General features: G+C 34.3%; 1 protein-coding gene across 3 annotated transcripts; it reads left to right on the top strand.

Moving 5' to 3' along the window:
- Nucleotides 1-5,696: 5,696 nt before the first annotated feature.
- On the top strand, nucleotides 5,697-13,120 carry LOC147393302 (F-box/kelch-repeat protein At1g55270-like). Of its 3 annotated transcripts, XR_015182206.1 has the most exons (5): nucleotides 5,697-5,869; nucleotides 6,524-6,583; nucleotides 9,178-10,654; nucleotides 11,776-12,056; nucleotides 12,170-13,120. XR_015182206.1 is itself a non-coding variant. In XM_086456349.1 (3 exons), exons 1-3 carry the CDS (start codon nucleotides 5,843-5,845, stop codon nucleotides 10,426-10,428), a joined length of 1,338 nt encoding a protein of 445 aa, XP_086312475.1. In that variant the 5' UTR covers nucleotides 5,697-5,842; the 3' UTR covers nucleotides 10,429-10,929. The 3 variants fall into 3 exon arrangements, 1 of the variants encoding a protein (XP_086312475.1); XR_015182207.1 differs by lacking the exon at nucleotides 11,776-12,056 and having other exon boundaries at nucleotides 12,170-13,117; XM_086456349.1 differs by lacking the exons at nucleotides 11,776-12,056; nucleotides 12,170-13,120 and having other exon boundaries at nucleotides 9,178-10,929.
- Nucleotides 13,121-14,991: the final 1,871 nt, after the last annotated feature.

Below are 14,991 nucleotides of genomic sequence, written 5' to 3'. Positions count from 1 at the left end.
AAAAAAGAACATATACCAGTTGTGATAATTGCCGATTTGGTCATAGCTGGAGAGCATTTAGGATGCAATGACTTAATAATAAGTGGTACAATTCCAGCTACGTGAGGAGCAGCCATCGACATTCCCAAAAGAAAAGCGAAAGCTTGATTCTCATCTGGTTGTAGTGACTTTCCAGGGCTGATTGTTGCTAAGATATGTAAACCATTGACAGCTATGTTCGACTGCGGACATTATTTTTATATTTTTAAAATAGAAAAAATTTCAAAGACTGAAAAAAGTATTTCACTAAATCATTTTCTATTTCATCTACTAGTCCTTCAATATTTCTAATAAGATCACCTGAATACATCATAATTAACTTCCTTTCTAGATAATCCTTCTAAAGAATAAGATTTTGAAAAAAAAAAAAAAAAAATTGTCTAAAACTATATATAATAAGCTTACCTTCAGAATCGTAGGAACCAAAGAATTAGGACCTCGAGAAGAAAATCAAGAAATTGATGTTGATATTGGTTTACCAATAATAGTTTTGGTAGGGTTCAACAATACATGAGGTGATCTGCTATTTAACAATCAATGTAAATTGGAGTGATATGTTGTTATATTCGAATGATTCAGATTGATGAACGTATGGATACATATGAATATATGGTTTATACTCATCACCTAGAAGATCGAATGTATCTTAATAGCCGAGTTCCAAGCTTGTAGTTGAATACAATGTAAGAGAATCTAAAACTTTCCATCGCACCATCTGGGTTCTTAGCCACAATGATTCCAACAGCCTTCCTTTTAAACACCTCAAATAAAATTTCATCAATAGAGATATCTACGTTTGCGAATGGCAACAATCATTTGTTGTTGCTTATTTCATACATGAGGAGATAGCAAGCAGTACTATGAATATGCTTTTACTTGGGCTTTCGAAGAGGGTTCACAACCTTTCCAATCTTTGTGGCCTGAAATGAAAAAAAAAAAAAAAAAATGAATCTCCATGAGAAGCTATTCACCAACTTCTGTAAACACTAAATAAAGAAAGAGATTGAATGAATCAAAGAAAAATAAAACTTTGATACAAATTAAGAAAAGCCCACAGTAGGAAACAATTAATAGTAATTAAGAGATTTGAGTTCAATAAACTGGCTGGAGATACAATTCACACCTTTAAATTATTCACAGAGAGTGTCATCACTCGAAGTCTTTTTAATGATTTCAACTCATATAGGTTGGGTTCTCGGGTTGGTTCGGTTCCTTACACCCCCTGAACCAAGAATCGACTCGAACCATTCGATTTTACCTTTTTTAACCCAAAATTGAATCGGTACTCACTCCAAACCTAACCAAACCAGCCCAACACTCTCGATTTGGTTCAATTCTCGGTTTGAGCTGGATCAACTTGCACCCCTATAATGAACATAGTCCTAAGAGATAATATGAATGCTCCAACACACAAGAAAACTCCTTAAATGATTCAATTAAAGAGCTTGACTACACCCAACAAACAGGCTCAAACATCAAGATGGATTCAAGTTATTCAACCTCAATTTATAAAAGGGTAGTCTTATTCAACCTCAATATCATTTAGATTTCTTTCACTGCCACCAAATAATGGAAATCCCTTTAGGATATCATAAAGAAATGGAGGGAAATTCAAACTTCAATAGATTGGCACTCCAACAAAGATTGTCTCAGAATATGACCAATGCCCCTTCTCCCATTCTAAATCATTACTGATAGTGTCTTAGGAATAATAGTTGAACTTGAGATGCATAATAGTTGAAGACTAAGCCATCAACGAGCTATAGGTGAGAAATAAACAACTCCACTACTCCTGCCTTAGAACCCACTATCATACCTTTCTATCATCCATTAATGGGGTCCGAAGATATTTTTCTAATTGACCAACTCCCAACTCTAAGAATAATTGATATACTACACAAGGCTCCCAATTTTGAGTATTTGACAAGATACCCAAAAAAACTGGCATAAGCTTGAGAGGCCATAAGCTTGCTTACATGCATGTTTAGTTTAGACTTGCCTTACGAAAAAATGACACAACAAAATTACATGAAATAGTGAAGTTGAAGGTCCTAAAAGAGGATATGACCTCACTCTCAATAATAGAAGACTTTTATTTAGACATTGTGGAATGAAGGTACCAAAGTGAAGTTTAAATACTTGCAATAAATATGGGGAAAACATTTATATAATGTGGAGGACTCTATGTATGATAGCTGTTTTAAACTACTCTTGTATGAGAGGATCTCTGTTTTCCAACATTTTGCTGAGCAGTGACTGGAAACCGACATTCCCCAAAAATATTTTTGAATGATATCGTGGACTCTCCATTCTATAAAATAAAAAGTATAGAAAGAGATGGAAAGAAGGAGCTGGAAGTAGAGTAGTTGCAAAAATTTACCTTAAAACTAGGAGTTGATAGAGAAGATTAATGTTATCTTGCAATCACACCAAGATGGCCTCACATGATCACTAGAGAAATGTTAGAAACTTAGTAAAATTTGTATATTCATTAATTATTGAAAAAGAAAACTATAAATATACATAGGGTTTCTCAATGCAACGAAAATCCCTACCCTAAATAAAACTATGAAATAGAACCCATTGTGGAGCTCTTCTTCCTATTCCAATTGTGGAGTAATAGAGCACTACTACAGGGGCAAGTAAAACAATGATTTCGTGATTTTGTTGTCTTGTTATCCAGTTCCAATGAAACTTTGAATTGGTGAGTTCAAGTCCAACTTTCCAACCAACCAACCAAAAAATAAATAAGTAAATAAATAAAATTGGATTGGATGTGGTAGATAATAAAATAATAACATTACTTACTTGTAGTAGAAGAAAAGTTTTTATAATTATAAGAGATTCTTAAGGTATAAAAATGTATGTCTATCGTTACTTGACTAATCACATACAATATACATATTAATTAGAATTCGAAATTATAGTATTTGAGAAATGATAATAAAATGCTAACCCTCAAATAAAGTACTCAGCGCTACAAAATCGATCTTGTGTAAGCCAAACAACAAAATATTCAATTTATACAAACTTACAATTCCTATACTCCATATATCCTCTCACTTCTTTCTATACTCCATCTCAAGTATTATGTGTAGAATGAATATTTCACATCTTATGTACACCATATTTGGTGGGAATGCAAGTGGAATATTTGGCAGATTTGAAGCATTTTTTTTTTTTCATAAATCCAGATATGGGCATGTAAGATTACATATGTAAGTGAAAAAGTTATTTTATAGGCCTATGATTACATATGTTTTCCAGAATTTACTTTCCCGCATAAGGCTTTTTTACCCTATTTTTTTACATCCCATTCCTTGGAAAAATAATTTTCCCACCTCATAAAGTTGTCCCCACCCCCAAAACTAATACACAACTCAGATGTCCATTCATTCGAGTCTAGGAAACTACGTTGTCTAATTATTATTTTTACCTCATTTGGTGCATTTTTTTATATTTGACTTGATGATTTACCTAGTTGACTTTGCGAGTTGGTCCCATTGAATTTTGGAGTTGATTCACCTCGAGATTCAAATGAGCGTATTGTGTTCGTTGGAAAATGAATTTCCTACCCATAAAAAGAAATTACAAGTTTTGGGAAAATAGTGGACTTCCAGGCTTTTACAACTATCAGGAACCAGAACCACCAAATGGTATTTCTGTTTTTGGAGATGCCTTTTGATACACTGAACAAAAGTGATGTACAACCTGTGTCATATGTGCATTTGAGATTTGCAATAATGTGAGATACATATTAAATGGAGAAGAAGGAATGAAGAGGGGGGGTGTTTAAGAATGAGAAATGTAACCTAAACTAACATTTAAAGAAATAGTTTAATGATTTCAAATAATTATCATTGAAGATTCACTATTTTCCATTTTTCTTTTCCGATTAGATTTCTATTTTGATTATCGATGTTGTCATCGGTATTAAGCCTTGCAATTTTTTATGTCTTGGTCACCAAAACACGAAGATGTGTTGAAGATAGAGGAGAAAGAAGATGAAAATGAAAAACAAACTTATGAGGTGCCCTTGAAAATTTGTCTTTTCAAGTCTTTTAGAAAAGTTAAGACACTTTTGGTGGGCACTAAAAAAAGAGTGGCTGTGTCAATAAAATTTCCCATTATAGAAAACAAAAGAAATATCGTACCATGCTCACAATGAGTAAAGAAAAAGGGGTTTATTGGTTTAGGTGGGTACGACCAATGAGAGGACAAGAGAAGTTAGTTAAAAAATGAAGTACTCACATAGAAGGAAGTACTCTTATGGACAAACTCTTGACAAATGTAGAAAACCCAGAGGAGCAAGTATGTGGATGTTACATTAGGTGAGAAAATTACCTTTCTAACATACTTTTCACACAACCACTTCTCATTATCATTTGCCCTAATTTGGATTAGAATCATTTTTTAATTTAGAAGTTTTTATCCAAAATTCCTAAACTGCCCTCATATCTTTTTCAAAGAGCTTTTCAAACACTTAGATAAGAAAAGAAAGTTTTCACATAATTTATGCATTAATACATTATTCAAATAAAGTTTTGAAGTAGACTAATTTTTTGTGAAGATGATATCTATAATAAAGAGATCGTCATAAAAAATAAATAGTCAGTCAGGAAACTTTTAATCCCATAAAAAATTATTTACAAATTAAAGAATCATTGACTGTCAATTTTTACATTAACTTGCAAACAACTTTTGATGAGGTTAGAAGTCTTGAAATTGACTGATTTTTTGTGAGGATGATCTCCTTTTATCATAGAATTTATCCTTATAAACAATCAACCCATTCAAAAATTTTTAACTCATAATAGATAGGGCTGTCAACGGATGCTTATTGGTCCGGATACAGTAATATTCGAATCCGAATCCGAATCTTAAATTTTTATCTGATATCCGAGTTCAAATTTGATTAATTTGCATATTAAAAAAAATACAATTTTTCCTTATCCAATTGATTTTTCATTATTTTAAAAAAAAAAAACACCTACTATATAATATACTTTGTTTATAATAAATAAAAAAAATAAAATACTATATATTATATTATTTATATAAAAAATAAATAAAATAAAATAATATATATTATATATTATTTCTAATAGGATATTATCAGATACGAAATATTAATCTTCAAATCTGTATCCAATAAGGATTCGAATATATAAAATTATCCGAATTCGAATCCGATATCCAAAACTTTTGGATAATATCCTATTTTTCAAATTCGAATTCAAATCGGATTCGAATTTTCGACTCTCCATTGACACCCCGAATAATTGACAAATGGTTGTCAAATAAGGTTGTCACCTACTCCCAATGACACTTATCTCGAAGATTATTTTCAATTGTTGGATCTTCTATTTGTGACAATATTTTTTACAACACCATCGGATGCCGTTGGATCTTAAATGTACGTAAAATTGACATGTGTAATGCAGTCGACAACAAAACAGTCCACTGGAAATTAACAAAATTGGTTATGAGAAACCGTGGGCCAAAATAAATTTGAATTTACGCGCCTACAGAGACTCTTGACACGTAGAGGAAAACGCCTTGCATACTAAAAAGGAAGGATTCATGGGCGTTTAATCCTTGCCATCCATTAGTCCCCTGAGTTAATCTAACCACAATAATTACTCATCCGATGCATCGATATGTTAACCATGGTTAAGGGTCATAATGTGTATATAAACAATGCAGTTCTTTCATTGTAGCCATTCAAGGAATTTAAAGAGCAAAGCCATTGATTTCTACTCTGTTCAATTTCTTTCTTCATTGCCATTGTTTGTGGGATCTGATGGGTAATTTCTTCATAACTCCTAAGGTAAAGTCACTAAACCTTTGTTTTGATTTTCACTTACAATAGATGGAAATATATCTATCAATTAGCCAACTTATATGATGGATTTGAGGTCTTTCATCTTCAATAAACTCTACCCCACTATGCAATCCGAGTGCTCTAACCCTAAGTGATCAGGACCTTTGAATCTTGTCAACTCCTCGGTCAAAAAAAAAAAAAATTGGGTGATCTAATTTCTGATTGAATTGGTGGGTCATGCATAAAGATATGGTGGATGGGGTCTATTGATGTTGATAGACCTTTGGTTCAGCATAAATTTTCTCAAACCAGTTGATTTTTTTCTCTTCCCCTAAAAGAGTTGACCGACTGATATGCCTTTTGTCTTAAAATCAAAATTCAAGAAACAAATATTTTTAAAATCGAATAAATAGAAATAAATTAATTAAAACCATATGAAAATGAGAAGTTGGTGGAACCGTGGAAGCCATGGGTCCAGCTGTAATCGTCAGTTATAGAGAGAGAAGAGAAGAGAGAGAAGCAAAAAAATTTCTTCTTGGATCAATTTTTAAACTTTAAGAACCTCGATCTGAGTCTCTCTCCAAAGCTTCTCTGTCTCTCTTCTTCTAATTCTTTTGGTTTCTCTTAGAAAGATTTTGTTGATGAAGTTGTTATTTATAGATGGCGAATGTTGAATCTTCGTCGAATGCGCGGAGGATTGGTCGTGCTCGAGCTCCACTGGTAAGCAAAAACCTGATTTTTACCTTATTTGATTGATATTTCTTCAATTTGTGAATTTCTGAAGATACCCAAATAGAATTATTGATCAATTTCTATATCTGGAGAAATTTCTATAGTTATTTGACATTGATTTCTTCAATGCATATGTTTTTTTGAAGATACCCATTTGAAAATATTGTTAAATTTGATTTATCTGAGGAAAATCTCTTGAATCTAAGGGAATATTTGTGCCAGATGATCTGCTTGGTTTCAGTAATTTAGCTTAATTAGAAGGTTAAAAACATGAAATTGAGTTTGGTAGTTTTGATGCAAAGGGGTATAGAGAATGAGTGCGAAATCTTGTTATAATTTAGAGATGGTTTGGTGGATTTTTCAGTTCTGCTCATGGTTCTCGTCTGAGACTGCCCGAGTCATCTCGGTCTTGTTCATCTTACGAGGTAAACGAGATATCTCGGACGATGTTTTGAAAATTTCATCTGAGTCAACCAGGATTTTGTAGATTTTGATACATTTTTTAAGATTTTAAATATTTATTATATAAATAACCACATGATCGTATGACTAAACATTTCTTAAACTATGTTATTTTATTACAAAATTATAATTATTTTAATTTAAATATATGTAAATCAATCAATGTAAACCTAGTTTAATGGATTGTCTTGTCCATGGACGAGACGAGACGTCAAACCGACTTTTGAAACCATGGTTCTGTAGGGTTTTGAAAATATGAAGATTCCATTTTCCTTATTCAGAGGTGAAACAAGTTTCTTTGGTAGTTTATATATATATATTTGCATATTCTTATGTTCGATTGGCTTTGTTTGTTTTGTTACTGTTTTTTTTATTTTTGTTGATGTAAGTTGTTGAAGGTCTAATATGAGGCACAAAGGTGAGTTTGCAGATCATCTAGCCCTTGAAAGGGACTTTAGATGTTCTTGGCATAATTTTTTGTTTCATAATGGTGTTTATAATTCATTAGGTGTTTGCCATTTTTGGCAATCTAGAATCCTAGGCCTTGTTTAGGAATAGAATTAAGGTCCATAATGCTTAGTTCCATTTAGATATGGAATTGAAGTTGAGCTATCTTAGCATTGTAATGGGGGTGCTGGGACCTTACATAAGAAGCAAGTAAACCCTATTAGGGACGATGCAGTGCTCTTGATGGACAAAGAGTAAAGTTTCTTGGCAGTACTCTTGGTGTGCACAAAACACAAAACTATTCTACTACTGCTTAGTGTCAAAGTCATATTGCGACTTCCACACTGTTCTGAAGCGTTGTGGTGTGTCATGCATCATTGAATAGCATCTCAAAGGTGATTATGTTGTAGTCTCAAGGTGGAGCCTGTGTGGATGTATGTCAGGATAGATATCCAGCCATCTATATAAGATACACCATCAGTCATTCTTGGCTGCATAGGAATGTTCAAATGTCCACAGGTACAAAAGGGAAGCTGTCTCTATTTTACTCTTTCTTCTGGAGATTGGTAAGTCTAATTGCCAAGCTGTAATCGTCAACCTTGGCAATACATACTATCCTTCATGATTCTGGCATATTTGAAGTACCAAACTTTACTTAAACCCATGCCAATGTCTTTCCATGATTTGCACCTTTACCTGAATACTTAACCCTGAACATCCCTTCCCAAATTGCTGATTCTATAACATTCCATGGCTTTGTAAGCAAGTTTGCTATATCTGATGGTATACATGATTTCATAAATTTCAAAGGATTATAAGTCATAAATTTCTTAAGTATATGTTTCACTACAATGGTCGCTAGGGAACATTTCGACATCTATTTTCTACCTAGCTTCTTGTGGGGATATAAGTAGGTACTCACCGTTTCGTAGAGTTTAGGGATTTCCTATGACGAATGAAACCATATTTTTTTAGTTGTATTATCTCATGGAGTCAACTGTACTGCACCAGAGAAGAACCGTCCATTGTCGACAGTAAATTCTAAGGTGAGAATGAATATACAATAGGCAACAATTGAAAGTTGTGACCATGGCTTGCTATGTAGATTACTTGACTGGGAATGTCACCTGGAAGCTTCTGTTTCAATTTCTTAAATTTGATGGTCTGCTGTGAACAGCCCACGTAACTGTAGTGCTCTAAGTGTCACTCTACTAAATACCATCTTTCTCCATGGCTCTAATTCTTCTTCTTTTTTTACTACCAAAAATATTGTCTCTTCAGGAATCCTTGGCGTGTTACTGCCATGACTATCTAACTTTTTGCTTCAAACATGAAATAACCAACGTGTCCTCATTGGTTATGGTAGGGAACCTTGCCTTTAGTTCAATTAGTCATACATGATATGGGTACAAAAACCTTGATGCTTTTCACCCTTGCTTGCTATATATAGATTTGGTGATGCTTTTTTTTCTGTTTAGGTTTCCAATGCAACTTTTTTATATTCAACTCTTCTCTATCCACTTGGCTTCAAATTTTTCATAAATAGTAATGGCTTTAGCAAAAACATTGCTTTTGTCTCCACTCTTCATCTAAACTATCTTCGAAATTCTTTATATATAAGTTTCCCTAAAGAGTCCCCATGTTTGTATCTTGACATTGAATATATATTGCAGGTTGATTCTGTATCATGCTATGGCAGAGTAGATTCAGGCTTAAAAACAGTTGCTGGTGCTAGGAAGTTTGTCTCGGGAGCAAAACATTGTATCCGACCTGACATCGTACCTCATGCACACAAAGATAAGAACTTGCACAGAGAGAGGACCAGAGTCCAAGCCCCTCTCTTGCCCGGCCTTCCCGATGATCTCGCCATTGCTTGTCTAATCAGGGTTCCCCGTGTTGAGAATATAAAGCTCCGATTAGTCTGCAAGAGATGGTATCAACTTCTAGCTGGAAACTTCTTTCACTTACTCAGGAAAAGATTGGGATTAGCAGAGGAGTGGGTTTATGTAATCAAAAGAGATCGTGATGGAAAGATTTCATGGCATGCTTTTGACCCAACCTACCAGCTTTGGCAGCCACTGCCACCTGTCCCAGATGAGTATTCTCGAGCCGTAGGGTTTGGTTGTGCTGTTCTCAGTGGTTGTCGCCTATACTTGTTTGGAGGAAAAGATCCACTTAGAGGGTCTATGAGACGTGTCATCTTCTATAGTGCCAGGACAAATAGATGGCACCGCGCGGCAGATATGCTAAGGAAACGACATTTCTTTGGTTTTTGTGTCATAAATAACTGCCTCTATGTCGCGGGTGGGGAATGTGAAGGGATACAAAGGACTCTCCGTTCGGCTGAAGTTTATGATCCCAATAAGAACAGGTGGACCTTTATTGCGGATATGAGCACCGCAATGGTACCCTTCATTGGGGTTGTTTTTGATGGGAGGTGGTTCTTGAAAGGGCTCGGATCCCACCGCCAGGTTCTGAGTGAAGCTTATGCACCCGAAACCAATACTTGGACTCCTGTTAATGATGGGATGATATCTGGTTGGCGCAATCCAAGCATCTCTTTGAATGGGCGTCTCTATGCCTTAGACTGCAGAGATGGATGTAAGCTGAAAATCTATGACGAAACTACAGATTCGTGGACAAAGTTCATAGACAGTAAGCTCCACTTAGGGAACTCACAGGCCTTAGAGGCTGCTGCGCTTGTTTCCCTCAATGGGAAGCTTTGCATCATCCGTAACAACATGAGTATCAGCCTTGTGGACATTTCTAGTTCTGATAAACATGTTGAGAGTAACGCTCAACTTTGGAAGACTATTTCCAAGAAAGATCATTTTAAAACTATGGTCACTAATTTATGGTCAAGTATTGCAGGTCGAAGTGGTTTGAAGAGTCACATTGTGCATTGTCAAGTGCTTCAAGCATGAGGACAAAGCAGCTGAAACTTCTCTTTCTGTTCTTGATGGACTACCTTTAGTTGAGATTGAATAATTTTCTTTTTTATGGTGGTTGGTCATGGAGTTGGATTTTACTAAGTTCAAATTGCTTTTTATGAGAACTATTGCTTCGCAACTCGCAAGAGGCTTGAGAAGGAAATTGTTTCGTATACTTCATCTGGGTGTTGAAAGTAGATGCAAAAGCGTTGTTTTAGAGGTATCTTTATCCTACAATTCTACAATTTTTTTTTTTTAAATATATTTCCAAACTGTGATAATGTTATTATTATCAAAGAGGTTTGGGTACTAGATTGTTAGTACCGAGTATGGATAGAAGTAGACAACATATTTGAACATGTATGAAGAGAGAACAGTATTGGGTCTTAGCTATCTGTTTGGTTTCCGGGAAATTGTCTGTGAATATATATATATTTTCTTCAAAGACCATCCATGGATTACAATTTTAATTGTATCAATCAATTTGCTTCTATATTTGCTGTTTTTCTTTACCTCTTGCATATATTGATTGATGCCTGTGGTCCTCTTTGGAAAATAACTGATCTTGAATTTGCTTTTTCTGACACCAATGTATGTAGTAGATTCACGATCTGGTAAGGTGTCCAGTTCCTATAGATAGGAACGGTATCTATGTTACCATATTGTTGGTGGTGACATGCTTGAATGCAATATCTTGTATATTTGTTTATTTCAGTACTAAAACATTGCCATATTGTTGATAGGTTGTATCTTTATTAGAAATCACAATATCTCGTACATGGAGTATTTGAGATCCATCCCTACTCTAACTTTCAACTGGGAACCAAGCACCTTTGGACTCCGGTCCGATCCAGGTAGTCTTTTGACTAGGGACCGAACTGTCTAGTTTTGTGGATTTTGATTATCCCACATATGAATCTCGGGGATAATTGAATTGATTAGGATCTTTTGATCAAGAAAATTAAAGCCATAACCCATAACCCAGGGCATCATTAATTTCAACTTATTTCTACTAATCTAAGTCATAAGAGTTTTAAAACATTAAAAGCTAACTTGAAATAAGAAGCAATTCAAGCTCATTTAAATAAAGCCAACTTGAATATAGAAAATTTTCTATACAAACGTAATACACCTACACCTACCTACCCAAAATAAACTAAGTTTTAATTTTGACGGCATTAATTGATTCAGTATCTTTCTGGTATATTTGTTTTTGTCTGGATCTTCTACTACAATTTGGTCACAAACCAGACTTAGCTTTATATTAAAAGACTCCATTTTCTATTATTTTAATATAGTTATTAGAAGAATCTATAGAAAATTGTCTTAGATCATACGCAGACACTCAATGGAGGGGTTGAAGCTCTTAGGAACAAGGTTGAGTCCATTCAGTTTCAGAGTTCAATGGCCATTTAAATGGAATCAAATATGAATTCATCAATGAAGATCTTCACAACTAGAGCCCATTGTTACTTGCATCGAACCCAATTCAGAAGAAGATTCCATTACTCATCCATGAGACTGATACCCGAGTCCCTTATCATCCTCGAATTTATCAACAAGACCAGGAACCTTACAAGAGATCAAGAGCGTGATTCTAGGCTAAATTTGCAGATGATAAGGTGATGCTCACCATTTATATATCTAATTCAGTTTATGTCACAATTCTTTACAATCAAAATCATCTAGAGTATATTACGATTTATTTTGATCAACAGTTTTTTTCTTGGTGCAGTTCTTGGCAGAGATAGAGATTACATTTGCTTCGGTGGGAGAAAATCAAGTAAAGGAAGTTGAAGGAGCAGTACAAGCTTTAGATGTGATCAAGGGAAAGAAGTTCTTTGGAGGAGGGGAAAGGATTGGTTTTTGGACATTGTCATCGGTTGGATTGCTTATTAGTTAGAATTTGTGGAGGAATCGGGTTGCTTCAAGGTATTGAACTCGAAGAAGTTTCCATCATTCGATTTATGGATGAAGAACTTTCTAGAAGTTTCAATTATCAACGAGAACCTTCCACCTTGTGACGTGTTGCAGAGCTTTTTTTCCATGAGCTTCAACAACATAAGGTAGCTTCCATGGATACTTGAAAAATCCACTATCGACCACAAAGATTACACTCTTTGTCATGTACAATTCTCTCAGCCGCAAAGAACCTCACAAAGCAAAAACATTAAATAAATAAATATTAAAAAACAAAAAAAATCTCCCAAAAATATAAAAGAAAGTTGCTTCGGGGGCACTGCCCCAAAGGGCATGAGCCGAGTTCAGGCCAAGGCCCGGAGCTTTGGAAAATGTCCCCTTTGATATTGTTTTGCCTCTTGAAGTCGAAGCCCAATAGAATACTATACATCTATCTCACCAGAAGTCATGAAAAGGATGTTGCAATCTGTGCTGTTATCCTCGGAGCAGAATGTCATTTAGGAATCATCTTTTGCGTACTGTGATGTGCTTGAACTTGTCTAGAAGTGTATTGTACACTTCATGGATACGCTATTGCCGACATTGAGTGTATGATTCACAAAATATGTTACAGAGAGATGTCTAAGCAACACCAAAATTGATGCTCTTTGAGAGAGAGAGAGAGAGAGAGAATTGTTAATTATGTCTAAAATACCATGCTTTGGGTTCGGAAGATTACATCGCTCTCTGTATGCTAATGGGGCCTCACAATTTGGTAATTTTTTTTCTTCTAAGAACCAGACTAATTACTTATTACGAACAATCAAAATCTTGTTTAATCCAAGGTTAAAAAAAAAAAAGAAGGGAAATTTGGACATACAGGAGGAAATTGGACATCCATATTATGTATTGAATAACTTGTAATTTTGTTCTCAGATGTAACCGAGAAACTATCAACTTAACCAAAGCATTCCAATTATTTGTTACACAAACCAAATTTTGTTATTACATCTACAACACAACAAGGGAGCATCTTGAAAATGGAGATGCATACACACATATATACAAACAAGGGCACACAAAAAGGAAGCGTATGGAAACTTGAGATGCACGCACACATAGAAACATACACAAATAAAAGTCTACACATGGACACAATCAGATTGTCAAGCTGGAATCGATGGCTATGTGATATGGAGTCGCCGTCATTCATTGAGTTAACTGGGTGTGAAGGGCCATCCAACTTAATTTTTTAATTAAAAATGATTTTATTTTTCTGACGAGTTGACTCCGAGGTAATCTACGGTTCAAAGATTCGAGTTAGGGGTTCAATTGTGATTCGGGGAAGGTGTTAGGCACCTCGACTCACCCGTTTACACAATTAACTACTTAACGTCATTTAATTTTTAGACTCGCATGATTTTTTACTTATTTATTTTGATATTTACAATTTATGTACAATGAATCGGGTTGGATTGAGTTGAATCATATGGACTTGATCCACTTGTGGCACGATGGTTCGAGGACTTCTGGTTTGGTCACTCGCCCATTAATAAAGCGAAACACGTGACTTCTGGTTTGTATATTTTAATTAATTATATATATATATGGGTCCCGTTCGCCACCCTAAGCTTTACCCTACACTTTAACAAACGTATTTTGTCCTACATGGGTTAGAAGTTTTGGAATAGATTGATTTTTGGTAAAGATAATCTCTATGGTGAGGAGATCATCCTCACCAAAAATCAGCCCATTCCAAAATTTCTAACCCCATAAAAAATGGTTTACAAAAAATGGATGGTCCACGATTTTTCAACTTGTAAACATGGGGTTAAAACTTTTGAATGGGCTGATTTTTGGTGAGGATGATCTTCTAATCATAGAGACCATCCTCACCAAAAATCAGCCCATTCTAAAACTTCTAACCCATGTAGGACAAAACACGTTTGTTAAAGTGTAGGGCAAAGCTTAGGGTGTTGAACATTTCCCTATATATATATATGAATAAATAATTGTAAATTGAGTTAAATGGTTTACGTTAATGAGACAAGTTGACAAGTCCGAGATAACTTGGTCTCGTCCATAGACAAGATGAGACGTCAAACCGATATTTGAAACCATTTAAGAAACTAATAACAATAATTAAAAAAAAAAGCCTCTGAAAGAGAGATAGACTATGGTTTCAAATCTTATCCATAATGTTAAGTGTCTCAAAATATGTATTTTTTCATTGTTTTATAGAGTACTTAACTATATTTTCTAACATAAAACTAATATATATATATATATATTTTATGAAATCATGTATAATAGTTAATTCATCATAAGTTATATTTTATTAACTAAATTACATATATTTTTGCAGATTTCAAATATTTAATTATATGCCCATTTCTTACAGGTAAAACAGATAGAAATTGAAAAATCAAATAATGAATACCAAATTTAAAGTCAAAGTATTGTCTAAGAGATTTTTGCTTATCCGTCATACTTGACGTAATTCATTACATTTGGAATAAAATTCATTATATTAGATGCTTGTCGTGATGGATGGTCATTAGACAATAAAATATTTTAATGGAAGAAAATTTTGATCAATTAATTAAATTTATTTCGCAAGAATTTTTAATGAAAAATATTTCAAGTCAAGATTCTTAG

This window comes from Akebia trifoliata, chromosome 10 (assembly GCF_017979445.1).
Source record: "Akebia trifoliata isolate Shusen 1 chromosome 10, ASM1797944v1, whole genome shotgun sequence".
Classification (NCBI taxonomy): Eukaryota; Viridiplantae; Streptophyta; class Magnoliopsida; order Ranunculales; family Lardizabalaceae; genus Akebia; species Akebia trifoliata.
This window is presented reverse-complemented; position numbering and strand designations above follow the sequence as displayed.